Source organism: Lagopus leucura, unplaced genomic scaffold (genome assembly GCF_019238085.1).
Source record: "Lagopus leucura isolate 7727_CA_CO unplaced genomic scaffold, USGS_WTPT01 Super-Scaffold_100064, whole genome shotgun sequence".
In the NCBI taxonomy this organism is placed as follows: Eukaryota; Metazoa; Chordata; class Aves; order Galliformes; family Phasianidae; genus Lagopus; species Lagopus leucura.
Genome location: NW_024962308.1, coordinates 901,193 through 915,650, shown reverse-complemented (window position 1 = coordinate 915,650; position 14,458 = coordinate 901,193). Strand labels below are relative to the sequence as shown.

At 50.6% G+C, this 14,458-nt stretch overlaps 1 protein-coding gene across 1 annotated transcript; it reads left to right on the top strand.

Annotated features, from left to right (window-relative positions):
- Window positions 1–281: 281 nt before the first annotated feature.
- Window positions 282–13,413, top strand: RAB11B (RAB11B, member RAS oncogene family). Its single transcript, XM_042886817.1, has 5 exons — window positions 282–389; window positions 4,059–4,254; window positions 5,297–5,490; window positions 7,046–7,126; window positions 11,626–13,413. The coding sequence occupies exons 1-5, from the start codon at window positions 350–352 to the stop codon at window positions 11,769–11,771; spliced, it is 657 nt and encodes a 218-aa protein (XP_042742751.1). The 5' UTR covers window positions 282–349; the 3' UTR covers window positions 11,772–13,413.
- Window positions 13,414–14,458: the final 1,045 nt, after the last annotated feature.

Sequence of the window (14,458 nt, the reverse complement as noted above, 5' to 3'; positions counted from 1 at the left end):
CCGCCCCGCCCACCAGGCCCCGCCCACACGATAAACCCCGCCCATATAATAAGCACCGCCCATACTATAAGCCCCGCCTCCGCCCCCCGCCCCACCCCGCCTCTCCCCTCAGAGTCCCGGCACCCGCACCCCTGCGCCCCAGCCGCCCTCTCTCCATTGGACAGCGTCACCCGCCACTCAGAAGCGAACCCGCCGCCTATTGGGTAGCGCTGACGGGGCCGGTTCGACGCCCGCCTCCTGCGGGCTCTGGCGCACGCCGATTGGCTGCGACGGGAGCGGACCTTCCCCTTCCCCCCCGGTTGGGCCGCGCTCGGTGCTTGGCAGCCAGAGGGTCGGCGCCGCCATCGCCATGGGCACCCGCGACGACGAGTACGATTACCTCTTCAAAGGTACCGCCCGGCCGGGCCGCCCCGCGCCTCTCAGCGGCTCCGCGGCTCCCGTGGGCCCGGTTCGGTTCGGTCCGGCCCTTCCCGTGCGCAGCCCCGCGGCCCGGGCCCTCCGCTGTGAGGGGGCGGCACTCCCAGCTCGGCCGCGCCCTGCGGGGTTCCGTGGGCCCTGATGGGGAGGGACGGGGCTGCCGGACACGGGGCTGCCCGGGGGGTGGAGGGCTGCTGTGGCTGCTATGGCTTCTATGGCTGCTGTGGCTGTTCTGGCTTTGCTCTTGTGGCTGTCGTTGCTGTCGTTGCTGTCGTTGCTGTGTGCTTTATGGATGTGCTCGCCTGCTGGTCGCTGAGCTTGGAGGCAGAAGCGGAGCACCGCCCTGCTTTCTGTGTCTGCGCCTTCCAGCAGGGCTGTAAGCTCGGAAATATCAGCTGTGTGGAGCCGGGCTGGCTTCATGCTGAGGCCGTCGCACCGCCTGGTCCCAGGGTTGGGCTCTTTGAAAGCCTCCCCGCTGCGTTTCTCCCTGTTGATTAGGTAGGCAAAGCGCTGCTCTGCTTTAAAAACACTCACCTTGTTTTGAAGGCAGGATTTTAATTTCATCTGGAGTGAAACAACCCGGAGCTGTTGGGGCAGAGCGGTGGCGCGCACACATACACACACACACACACACACACACACACACACACACACACAGCTTTGTGGCACTTCATGTCATGCAGAAATGGGGGACGGGTTTGTCCTCATCTGCTTCGTGGGCAGCTCAGTTAGCATTTATTGGTTTGGTTTTGTTTTTCATTTAAAAAACAAAACCAACAACACAAAGGAGCAAAATCAGCCCCATGCCAGAAGGAAAAACACACAGCCCAACAGGCAAAGCCCAACAGGCAAAGCCCTTCTTCCCTATCTGTTGGCTTTCCGTCCTTCCTTCCTTCTGGGCTGTTTGGGATTGGATAAGAAAGGATGGGTATAAACAAGATTGAGTGGGATGAAATCTCCACTCTCATAAGAAAACAAAGAGGATCAGCTCCCCGTTCTCCCCCTCCTTGCCTTTCCAGTGATGGAATTAAATATCAAGTGGAAATTGATGTAATGAAAACATCAGTGCACTTGGCGCATTCTGGCTGAGCCTCTGCTCTGCTGCTGGGATTTGATGCTCAGGTTTGAACTCTTCTCAGTTGAGCGCAGAGATGGGAACGGCCATGGATGACAGCGGGAAGGATTGATTTCATTTTCTTATGCCCGAGGTTACCCAGAAATGAAAGTCATTTCTCCAGCCCCCCATTTCCAAAGGAAACCTATTTCCACATGCAGCTGGCTCCGGCTTTTTTAATGTTTCCTCATGCAAGAGAACACCACTGAACACCAATCCGTGTTGGCAGTCGTGCTCCAGGAGCGGCTGTTCCAGCAGGGCTGTGGGAAGGCTGTGTGTTATTGGCTTGATGGCTCGAGCATGCAGAAAGTCCCAGCTAATTCCAGCTTTGGGGATGTGAGCGTGGCTGCCGTCAGAGCTGCTGTGCTGAGCCGGTCCCTCTCTGTGTGCTGTTTCCCTTTTTCCTGCACTGATCCCTGCGGTCTGAGCTGCTCGTTTTATTGATCAGAACAAAATGTTGTTTGTTAACGCAGCCCTGGGAGAACAAGCTGGGTGCTGTGTGTGGCTGTGAGGGTCTCATTGTGGAGGCACTGCAGTGATGTAACCCAGCAGAAGCGGGGGTTCACAGCTCTGCTCCCAGCCAGCTCTGCAGCTGGAACCTCTTGTGATGGGTTTTGGGTGGTTTGGATGGGATTGAACGTGTTTGGTGGGATTGAATTGGTGGAATTGGATGTACGGCCTTTTAATATTGGTTGAAGTATCAGAAGCTGTGTGCCTGCTGAGGTGTGATCTCCGTGTTGGTTTTCCTCCTGAGAAGATCAGCTGTGATCGGTGTTCGTTTTACAAATGACATCTGAGATTGTGCAGATGTACTCCTGCCTTGTGGGGGTGAAAAGGAAGGGAAGAAGCATCCATAGGGGGCAAAAATGAAAGCTTTCTTTTGTGTTTGTGGAAAAGTAGAGCGCGCCGATCAGAGCTGAAGCCCAACGGGGCCTTTGGTTATTGGAAACAAATGTTGGTTATGTTATTCATCGATATCTGGCAACCTTATGTGCTGAATATTTATGATGAGCTGCGCTGGGAAGAGGCTTAATCCTCCTCATTGTGTGAAGGAATAGACTCCTTTTGACAGATAATTAACCGCTCTGTTTAAAATTCCGCCCTAAACCTGATCGTGTGCTACGAGACCTGCAGTGCTTTGCAGTTGGTGACGGTGAGTGCTGAGCACCCAGGGGCCCGGGGCAGAGCTGGGAGGAGGGCAGGCAGAAGGAGCAGCACTGCAGCTGTGCTGGAAGCTGGGCTGAGGGCTGGGTGCCTCGTTCTGCACTGCTCCACCTGATGCTGACTTGTTGGTTCGGATCATTTCCAAGCCCAAAGCAGCGTTTCTTGCTCTTGTCAGTGGGGCCAAAGGTTGGTAAAGGGGTGTGATTTCATGTGTTCTGATGGATGTAGTAAGGATTTGGGCTCTTGCATTTGGTTTAGGGCTTTCTTTTTAACTCTTTGAACAAGCAGTGTTGTTTAGTAACCCGTTCCCAAGCTGAGGAGATTCCACGAGGTCTGATTGCTGTGGTCCAGAAGTTTTAAGGCTCCTTCTTGCTCTGTTCCCATAGAAAATAGGGGTATGTGGGTCTCCAGTCTTTGGGTCTCTCTGCTAAAGGAGGAAATCTTTGGCTGATGGTTGACTGAGAGCAGCAGGTTGTAAGGCAGCGCGAGCACGAACTTGGTGCTGAGTTTGGGTCGGGTTGCCTGCCTTCATTACTCCTGCATTCAGTAGCATGTCAGAAATGCTCTCCCCAGCCCTGCCAGAGCGTGGAGCAGCCGCTGAAGGCATCTGAAGGTACCCAGACTGCAGTGGGTCATTAGCAAAGTGGGGCAGGGCCGCCTGAATTTTTTTCCTGCAGCCAATGGAGTTAATGACCCAAGGTCTTTTTGCAGAGTTCATGCATGAAACTGGTCATCTTCACGTGGCAGAGGACAGAAATGAGTCCAACCTGGAGAGGCAGCCGTGCTTTCTTGAGCTGTGTGTTCCTTGGAAGGTTTGGGCTGAGTGCTTGCAGGCAGAGCGCTGCGTGGAGCTGGCTTCAGCTGTCCCTGCTGGGGAGAAGTGGGGTGGGAGCTGCCAAAGCTGGAGCCTGAAACAATGGCCTGAACACGAAATAAAGCAAAGCTGAAATAACAGAGGGACCGGCCCAGTTCGTGGCCATGGGAGAATGCTGGTGAGCTAATCCAGAAAGCGTGCAGGGAGGGGTGTTCTCTAATCTGCTGTGGACGGATCGGGAGGGTCTAGAAATCTCTCAGCACTGATGTTTTCCTGTTAGCATGGCAACACCTTGTGCGAAGGCAGAGAGTTTCAGTCTCTTACTTCTCATCTAATCCGCTGGAACTCGCTCTGTTGGGTGAAGTCCTGCTCTGTTTGTAGTATCAGCTGTCTTCCCGTGGGGAGCGTGTTGGTGGATGAAATAGCTGAAATGAATGGCACAAAAGTTGGGCATCTCATCTCCCTCTTTGCTGCAGGTCCTGCCTGAAGCAGCCAGGGAGCACAGTGCTGGTGTGGAGTTAATTTGGAAAATGATGTCCTGTCTTTCAGTTGTGTTGATTGGAGACTCCGGGGTCGGGAAGAGTAACCTGCTGTCACGCTTCACACGCAATGAGTTCAACCTGGAGAGCAAGAGCACCATTGGGGTGGAGTTTGCTACCAGGAGTATCCAGGTGGATGGGAAGACGATAAAAGCACAGATCTGGGATACTGCAGGACAGGAGAGATACCGTGCCATTACTTCAGCGTGAGTACCTGCCTTTCTTTGGGACAACAGTGGCTGCATTTACAGGTAGAGACTGAATGAAGCGTTTGGGTGGGACAGAATCCTCACAGCATGTCCTGCTGTAGAGCCAAGTAAGCAGTAACAAATATCGTGTTGCTTGATCAGTACAATGAAAATAACGTTTAGATTCAGTGGGTGTGAATGTCACAGCTGTCAAAATGAGGTCCAAGAATGCATGCTGAACATCCAGTAAATAGGAAGGCAGTGCTGACTGCAGGCTGTATTGTGAACAGTGGTGTTGAAAAGCTTTTAGATCACCTTCGTAGTGCAGGCAGCATCTGAAGATGTAACATCATGGTGTAAGCAGCAGACCAAAGCCTCTTTTAGAGGGGAGAAATCCAAACAGCCAGTGGCAGGCCTGATTATTGCGGGGTTGAAATTTCAGTGTTAGGAATCTATTGCTTTCTGAAGTCCAAGCTTGTTGCTGAAGAAAGCACAGATGAAGCCGTGTATGTGAGCCTTACAGTGAGGGGAACTGTAGAGGTTAGGTCAAAATGGGAGAGAAACAGAAAAGCACAGCCCAAAGGGAGCAAGAGAATGGAGAGCAGAGTAATGCAGAAGCAGCTGCCAGTAGTTTGGTGGCACAGCAAACAGGTGCTGGGGGAGCAGAGGGGCCCAGTGGTGTTGTGTGGGTTGGTGAGTGTCACAGAGTGGTGAGTGGTGTTTGCTGTGTTGTGCTGAGCCCTCGGCTTGTGCTGAAATGTGCTGAAGGGCAGATTGTGTGAGCAGAGCCCGGGGTCTCCAGTTCTGTTTGGAGAGACAGGAAGCTCAGTAACAAATGCTGCCGTTTCACCAAGGGTTACTTTTCCTCGTTGGAAGGTGAGTCAAAACGTCGCAAAAACCCAACGAAACGTTTGGAGCTCGTTTTGAGGGGATGGTTATTAAAAGAGAAAGGGAAAAAAAGCAGCATACAGAACTGCAGCACTTGCATCAGCACAGCTTTCTGAACGGGAGAAGCAGCCGTGGGTCTGTTGGAGCTCTCTGAAGGTGTCTGTGCTCCCAGGTATTACCGCGGCGCCGTCGGGGCCCTCCTGGTCTATGACATTGCCAAGCACCTCACCTATGAGAACGTGGAGCGCTGGCTGAAGGAGCTGAGGGACCACGCAGACAACAACATTGTCATCATGCTGGTGGGCAACAAAAGCGACCTCCGCCACCTCAGGGCTGTGCCCACCGACGAGGCCCGCGCTTTCGCAGGTTGGTATGCAGCATCTCCAGGTGCTTCCTCAAGTTCAGTGTGCTGGTGCAGGCTGGAATCGCTGTATTGTCCAGTGTTTGGCTTTTGCCTTATGCTGATTTTGGCGTAAGAAAAGGGTGTTGAAGGTTCTGCAGCTGGCTTGTTAAATAGTGATGTGGTTTCTTGTTAAATCTCATGTTTGTAAAACACCGTCCTTGAGCTGCCTGATATCCAAAGCATAAACACTTCCTCTAGGAAGGCTAAAAAACAGCAGGCAATTAGAGGAGAAAATACCACGTATAGATCATAGAATCATAGCACGGCCTGGGTTGGAAAGGAGCACAATGATCAGCCAGTTTCAACCCCCTGCTGTGTGCAGGGTCACCAACCAGCAGACCAAGTATCTGTCAATAGACGTCAAGTATCACAACGCAAAATCCAAGTCTCCTTCATTCCTAGAGGCCTGGCTCTATGGAGAGCTGCAAATGAATCCTGAACCTTCTCTTAGATGGTGCAGTTTCTGCTCCAGAGCACTAACGTGGATAGTAGTATCATCTAGTGTCATTTAAATGCAGTGATTACCAGACTTGGAGGTCATCAGTTAAATGCAGTGATTACCAGACTTGGAGGTTATCAGTTGTTCTGGGAGCAGCCTAGTTGGTTATGTGAGCTGCTGCCACTGTGTTGCCTCTCTCTCTTCCTTATCTTGCCGAAGACTGATCAAATATTCTTGTGCCTGAATAGGCCAACAGATGTTCAATCTGTGCATGTCAAGCTTGGGGCTGGAATTTAAGTATATAGCCTTTAGAATCCTTCTAGGAATATTACTAGGCTTGCTTAAATGCATTTCCTAAAATTTGCTATTAAGCAAGTTCCCTGTGGACAGTGAAGCTGCTTTTACATTTTTCAATTGAATGAGAGGCAAAATCTGCATAAGAGAATCAAAGAAATCAGTGGGTGCCCTGGTTACAGGATTACTTCGGTCCTTTGGCTCAACACTTGTTGCCTTAAACACCCAGGGGTGGTGCAGGTGTCACAGGTCAAGCTCTGTGACTGCGGTGTGTCTGTATGGCAGCTGTACTGTACAACTCCACCTTGGATGTCTGGTTGTTAACAGTATGTAGAAGCATCTTTTGTGCTCTCAGAGTCAAGAAAAATTACTCTGCTGCCAAAAGGTTTATTGTAATTTGGAGGTGAGGCCTTTTAGGGAATCGTTAGATCTGTTCACGTGTTATGAAATGCAGAGGAGTATTTAAGTCCTCTTGCAGTCAACACATGTTATCCTCTGCTCTGGCTGAAGTTGCTTCTAGGAGCAATCTGTGGCCAGGTGAGGATAACACTGTGCCAGGCTGGGGGAATGTATGGCTTGAGTAAGTAAGAACTGCAGAGGGGTAAATATCTTAAAGCTACAGAGCAGCAGTGGTCAGAGGTGCTGTTGCTGTGGCTGTGTCAGTGGTGCACCAAGTTGTTCCAGTAAATGGGGGGGAAAAATAGCCAACAACCTGGACTGACTGCCCTTAAAAACCAAAAAGTGCTGCTAAAGTTCCTAACTGAACCACTTGTTATTTATTGCAGAAAAAAATAACCTGTCTTTTATTGAAACTTCTGCTCTGGATTCAACAAATGTAGAAGAAGCCTTCAAGAACATCCTTACAGGTGAGGTCTGTTATGGGTTCTGCAGACCCACCACGGCAGTGGAACTTCTACATGGGCACAGTCTGCAGTTATTGAGGCTGTTTTGGAAGTGATGTTGGGAATGATTACTTGTTTGCAGCCTGCCTCACCTTACCTCTGTGTTTTACCCCAACCCCACGTGCCTTTCTCCACAGTTTGGATTTGTTCTAGGCTCCTAATATTCCAAAAAGCGAAGCCATTGCAGTTGAGCTGTTGTAAGAACACAAGTAGTTCTTTGGCAGCACAAAACCTGGTGCTAAAGCCACAGCCTTGGTAGGAAGAGAAATGTTGCAGCGTGCTCCTAGCTCTGAAGCTGGCAGGTAGGGAACACTGTCCAGAATACTGAACTCTTACACTCAGCTGATGGCACAGGTTGAATGCAACTGTGCACCAACAGTGTAGCTGCTTTTTTTGCCTTCTGGGAATGTCTCTTAAGATCCCCAGGAACCGTGTGGAAATATGATAGTGAGCAGACACCAAAATGAAGCTGCTGAGCTCGTGGTGTCTCATTGCAGCTTGAGGACTTGCTGTGTGTGTGTGGGAATGCTGTGTGGCTTTATGCAGTAGCTTCACTGCACGTCGTATCAGAAGGGCTCCAGATTGTTGTATTCTTCTTGGGTTTGGTCTCTTTCAGTCTGGGGCTGGGATTTCCCATGTGAAGGCATGGAGCCCTTGCTCCTGGAGTAAGGGAGTGCGTGAGGGTCAGGAGTCACCAGTAAAGCCGTTATTATTTCAGGATGCAGCAGCAAGTCCTCCTTATTGTGCTGAGCCAAAAACGAAGAGCATGGTGAAAAGAACGTGGTGAAAGCAGCTCTGCTGATTGGCTCACAGTGTTTTGCAGCTGGTATTTGGCAAACTTGAGGCAAGTGCTTGTTGGACCTCTGGGAGCGTGCAGTTCAGCTCTGTGTAAATACAGCACATGGGAACTTTCTCTTTCCTTGAGAGTGATGTGGGCTCATAAGCCTGAGTTTTGTGGTTGAAGGTTAAGAAAAAGAGGAAGGGTTGAGGATGCGTATTGAGAGATATATAGGCTGCAGGTGGTGAAAGTGGGAAGCCCACAAAGCAGGAGATGCTTCAGATAAACATTGCTTATCTCTATTTACATCTGTTGAGGTGTGTAGCTTCTGCAGGGTTTGGCCTAATGTTGCTGTAACTTTAGTAGGTGTTAGTATGAGGCATAGCTACATGCTTGAGCACTCTGTGTTCCATAGGATGTATTATTCTGGCCCCAGTCTGAGGTGACTCTCTGCGTTTGGGCAGCTCTGTGTCTGAGCTGGGAGCCACAGTGCTGGCACACCCACATGCTCACAAGGGAGGCAGCAAGGGTCTGCGAGACCTAACTGGAGCTAAACCCTGATAGACCTGGGCATCTCTGCCTTCAGAGGCTCTGCTCTAAATTCTGTCCTATGGTGAGGGTTTCTGAGCTGATAGATATCACACCACAACACCACCCTTCTGTAACAGAGGAGTTGCCATGTAGCCACATGTTCTGTTGGTCCAGTCTCAAAATGCTGCTTGACATGAGGAGGTTACCTATGATGTTTCAAAGCATGGTCTTCCACTTCCACTACAAGCAGAAATGGAAGTAATTGGTAATTAGCAAAGAACCCTTAAATTTCAGTGTGACATAAGTGGGAAGAGATCTGTTGAACACATCCTGAGTTACTGTTCTGCCTCTGGCTGCCCACTGCAGTCTGAATCTTATCCTGCAGAGTGCAAAACTTGCTGCAGTTTGTGTGTCCCTTCAGCAGCTCTTGGGGACCACGATGTGGGTGCTGGGCAGGATCCAGATCCTGACTTCTGCTTACTGTAGCTGAATTCTGGGAGGACAGACTATTTCTGTGTTCTCACCCTTATGCACTGTTTGGTGGAGTTGTGCCTGACGTGCACATCCCACCGTGTCTAAGAAGAGCATTTCCTGAGCATTTGTTGGCTTTTTCTTTTGGTGACAAGATGCTGATTTCGCTTAAATGAGAATGAGCCTTTGTTCTGGTACTGCTTAGTTGTCAGGAAGTGTCTGATGTGTGCTGCTTGTTGGATGCTGACCAGAGAATTGGCTTGGTGTTGCTGTTCCTTGGTTGTACGTGGATGAGAGCCTATTACCAGGGAAATGGCTGAGCTTTAACCTGGTGAATTCTGGAGGCTCTTTCAGGTTTGTTTTGCAGAGGTGTGGAAGCAAGCAGGCAGAAGCTGTGATGTTGGGTCTGGCCAGCTCTGGTCCCAGGAGTGTGCTGCAGTTACAGATGACTGAGAAGAGGTGGGCAGGAGGAAAAAAAGGGAAGTCAAGCTGCTTCTATGAGCACAGAAACCTGATGGATGAAGAGTGGGTTACGCTCTGCTCCCCAGCAAGACTTGGGTTGAGCTGCTGGTGAAGTAACTGGAGAATGCTGCTGCTGAGACAAGGCTATAGAGAAGAGCAGCTGCGGCCTGAGCTCTTGTGCAGGGTGGCCTTGAGAGCAGGTGCTGCTTATCTGTGACACCTGGCTGGATCTGAGGTGACCCGTGTGGTGCTCTGAGATGGAATCCATGATTCGGTGCCCTGAGCGCGGCTCTGCCATCCCCAGCCATCCTGTCTTCCCCTGTAGTGCTGTCCTGAGCCTGACTGTGCGTAGAGAAAACGGCCAGAGGTTTTTGTAGGAGAGTTCAGTACTGCCTGGTGTGACACATGGAGCCAGAACTTCAGCTGAGGTCAGGCCTGGGCAAACTGAACTCAATCACTGCTCAGGACAGCATCCTGGGCTCCCAGGAGGGCTGAGATTGGCCAGTGCAGGAATGGCAGGGATGTGGCCAGTGAGAATGAGCAGTGCTGAAAGGGCTCTTCCCAGCCTTTTAGGAGAGTGAAATAAACGTGTGCAGAGCAGTGGGCTGGGAGAAACCATGGGGAAACTGGAAGAGGGAAAGGAGCTTCCTTGCTGGCCATCAGTTTGAGAGATCATTAAAGACTGGGAGAAAACCCAGGTGGATGCTGCCTTGAAAAAAAGAGGGTTTGAGGATAACTCTGAACAGCTCATGTTAAAATACACCGCTGAGCAGCAGGGAGGGGGGATGTCAGTGTCTGCACTGCCTCCCTTTTTCCCTGTGAGTAAAAAAGGACTGAAGACAGGCAGTGGCAGGGAGCTCAGCCTTGGGTTCAAGCTTCTATTTTAAATGGGGTGAATAGGTGCAGCTTCCTTTGGAAGAAATCAACCTCAACAGAACACAAAAAAAAAAAAAAAAAACAAAGAGCCCAAATCCTAAAATTCTCCTTCGTTTTAAATCCTTGTTAAAGGCTTTGGCTGTTTGTCCTGAGGCTGTGACTGTTTGAATGTGACCATAATATTTACTGCAGGCTTCCAGGGAGGTGCTTGCCCTTTTCCTGTCTCACAATGGAGGGAAGTTGGAATGAGGTCTGACAGTCAGTGAAATAGAAATATTTCCACTTATTTCTACTGATGCTGCAGGTGAAATGGTTTCCTTCTGAAAGCTTTTAACCTGGAAGTCTGTCTTCAGCAGTTGGGGTTCTATGAATCTGTGTGCTTTCAGGCATGAATTCCTTCAAGAATAGCATTTGCAGATCAATGTGGAGCTGCGTGGAAGCTCTTCTCCACTGCCACGGATGGGGAAACTGATTTGTAACGGAGAGGAGCAAGTGCTTCTGTAATCTGTGGGGACAGCTTGTCAGAAGCTGAAGGGTGAAATGGATGCTGCCATTGCTGCGGTGTGATGGTGATTTGCAAGCATCCTTTTTCAGTAATGTTTTAGATAATGTTGCCCCTCTGTTTTAGAAATGAACATTCCTGCTCCTTTCACAGAATGGCCGGGGTTGGAAGGGACCCCAGGGGTCGTGAATCTCCAACCCCCTGCAGGGCCACCAACCTCCCCATTTCACAGCAGCCCAGGCTGCCCAGGGCCCCATCCAACCCGGCCTTGAACACCTCCAGGGATGGACGGGGCATCACAGCCTCTCTGGGCAGCTGTTCCAGCACCTCACCACTCTCACAGCACAGAACTTCCCCTGACATCCAACCTCCATCTGCCCTCCCTCAATTCAAACCATTTCCCCTCGTCCTGCTGCCATCTCCCCTTGCACAGAGTTGATTCCCCTCCTGTTTGCAGGCTCCCTTCAGGCGCTGCACTGAGGTCACCCCCAGCCTTCTTTTCTCCATGCTGAACGAGCCCAGCTCCCTCAGCCTGCCTTCGTTCTTTCTTTCTCGTTTGAAAAAGATTTTAATGCCACCTTTGTTCGTGGAGTCGCTGAAAAGAATGTGACAGGAAGCAGGGAGACAGTAAGGAATCTCATCTTTAGGCCTTCCAGACAGAGCTGAGTGTCTGCACAGAGCTGGAGAGCCAACCAGGTGTGACACTGCACCTGGGCTCCCTTTCTCAGCTACAACCTTCCCACTCGTGGTGCAGCCATCCTGTGGCAGCTGGCTGTGAGACGAGGGCATGCCCTGCTGCAGGGAATGCCTTCCAGAGTTGTAACAGGGCTGTTCTCCTTTCAGAAATCTACCGCATTGTTTCTCAGAAGCAGATTGCAGACCGGTCTGCACACGATGAGTCTCCTGGCAACAACGTCGTCGACATCAGCGTCCCACCAACCACCGATGGACAGAAATCCAACAAACTGCAGTGCTGTCAGAACCTGTGACCTCCTGCAGACGACTCTGATGCCCCTCACTTCGTCTGTGCTTCATTTAGAAACTTGTGTGCACTTCTTTATCTCCTGTGATTCAGTGACTCCCCTCCCCTCCTTCCTTCACCCCATCCCAGTCTTCTCCTTTCATCTTAGAGCTTAAATTGTAGGGCTAACATTCCCCTGCCTCTAAGATCCCCTTGAATGTGATGAGTTTTGGGCTTGAAATGTTGGCATTGATCTGATAGACGTGTTTGTGTTGGAACATCTGCTGCTGGATATCATCCCATGAAACGCTCTCCTCAGATGGTTTTGAGTTTTGTTCTGGGAGAGAAACCATGGGGGCTCGACTGTAACAGCTGAGGAAATAACTGCATTTAGGTTACAAGGCTTTTTCCTGCCATAGTCAGATTTTCTCTCCTGTTTCTGTAAACGCAGGGGAGAAATGGAAAGGAAAAGCTGTCCTACCCAACGCTCTGTTTTCTGTCCCAATGAAGTTTCACAGTGAGGTTTTTAGTGGTTGCACACACCTAAGAAAGCTGTTGAAAATAACCTGACTTCTGATGTAATTACCACTAGTACAGTTAGTCTGGCTGTGTAGTTTACTGTTTCCTGCCTGGGAAATCTTTCTCTCTTCTTGTTTTATTTGGGAACAATGAAGTATGTCTGCATCGCTTCTTCTGCCACCACCGATGCCTGTGCTGCTGCTGCAGGCTTGGTGGAGTGGCTTAATATTTATTCATGGCTTATGTTAATCAGTTAACATTATTGTACAGTAAGTGCCAGCATCTTCCTTTCAAACAACCACCAACTTTTGCGACCTGTAGGCTGATTTTGTACTGTAGATCAGTGTCTGAAAGCAGGACCTCCCCTAGATCCAGGATTTATTTTGCATGCTGCTTTTTCTCTAGAATTCCCCTCCCCTGTTTTGAGTGAGTGAAGCAATATTTTCATGTCATGTATATACCTGCACTTGTAAGGGTTTTGGTTGTCGTTAGAGAAACACAACACTTTATACATTTTGTAAAACTCCTGCAGAACCATTGCATCTCAAACTTTTCCTTCACTGCTGACCTTGTGCGCAACCCTGACCTTTGCTAAAAGGCGTAACACCGAGTTTCACACAACTGCTAACCTGCTGCTTCCCTCTTCTTCTGTTTGACCCAACTGCAGACCGTAATTCTCAAATGATTGTACTTCACTGGGTGGAACAGATCTGCCATCAGCAGGGCTAACTACCATCAGATTTGGTTATTGCTGAGTGGGAGGAATGTTACCACAGCTCCATGTATCGCTCTTTCGCTAGCTTGTGAAAACCCTGATGATGGCTGTCCATCACTCACTGGCTCTCTTGCTCTTGCATCCTCCAGTAAGCACTGAATGTTACGGTGAGGCAGCTCCAGGTGAAGCTGTGTGAAGGAGGAGGTGCTGATCTGCTGCTCTCTGAAGACTAGTGAAGCAATTTGCAGTGAATTTTTGCTCTGTATACTTCTGAATTCCGAGACTGTGCCTCACTTAATGAACCTACCTGCATGTGAGTTGAAATATTCCCTGATACAAAGCAAATATGAAACTGTAAATTGTACTTGAAGGGGAAATCTGACATTCCAGTCTCAACTGTTCTGTCTGGTTATGTAATAAAATCAAGGGCGGTTAACTGGTGGCTTTCACTTTGTTCAGACTTCCAGAGGGAGGCCTTTAATCCTGGAATGTGTGCAAAACCTGGGGAGCTGTAGTTTCAACCGAAGGCAGCACCTGGCAATTCTACTTCTCAGCTTTGTTAGGGGACGTGTTGGAGGTGAAGGGGTGCTTGCTTGCAGCCCAGTGCCATCGAATGCTGATAGGAAGGAGTCCCTCTTTGGGCACTGCAGAACGCTGCAGCGTTCCCAGGTGTGCGGCAGGCCGGCTCTGCAGCCAGGCTTCAAACAGCTTTGTGTGGGCAGCCAGGAGGGAACGGCTCCAGCTCTGTTCTGCTGGATGAGAGCAGAACTCAGCTGATCTGAACTGCTGATGGACGGCAGCCTGGGAAAAGGAAACGTGTTCCATAGGTGAGGATGGCAGCAGCACAGCAGAGCTCAGCCACAGGCACCGGTGCTGAGTTGTGCACTGAAGAATCTCCTCCCCTTTCCTTCCCCTTTCCTTCCCCTTTCCTTCCCCTTTCCTTCCCCACATTTCACAGAATGGCCGGACTTGGAAGGGACCCCAAGGACCGTGAATCTCCAACCCCCTGCAGGGCCACCAACCTCCCCATTTCACAGCAGCCCAGGCTGCCCAGGGCCCCATCCAACCCGGCCTTGAACACCTCCAGGGATGGACGGGGCATCACAGCCTCTCTGGGCAGCTGTTCCAGCCCCTCACCACTCTCACAGCACAGAACTTCCCCTGACATCCAGCCTCCATCTGCCCTCCCTCAATTCAAACCATTTCCCCTCGTCCTGCTGTCATCTCCCCTTTCCAAGAGTTGAGTTTCCTTCCCTTTTTCCTGTCCCGCCCCTGTCGGCCCCCCCCCCCTTCCCCTCTTTTTCACTCTTTCCCTTTTTCCCCTCTTTTTCTCCTTTCCTTCCCCTTTCCCCTGTTTTTTTCCCTTCCCTTTTCCCCTCCCCGCAGTGTCGCTCCGCCCAGGGCTGATCCCCAGGAGCAGCGGCAGCTCCGCGTTGTGCCGCCCATCACCGCCCGGTTCCGCTCTCCCCCCCCCCCCCCCC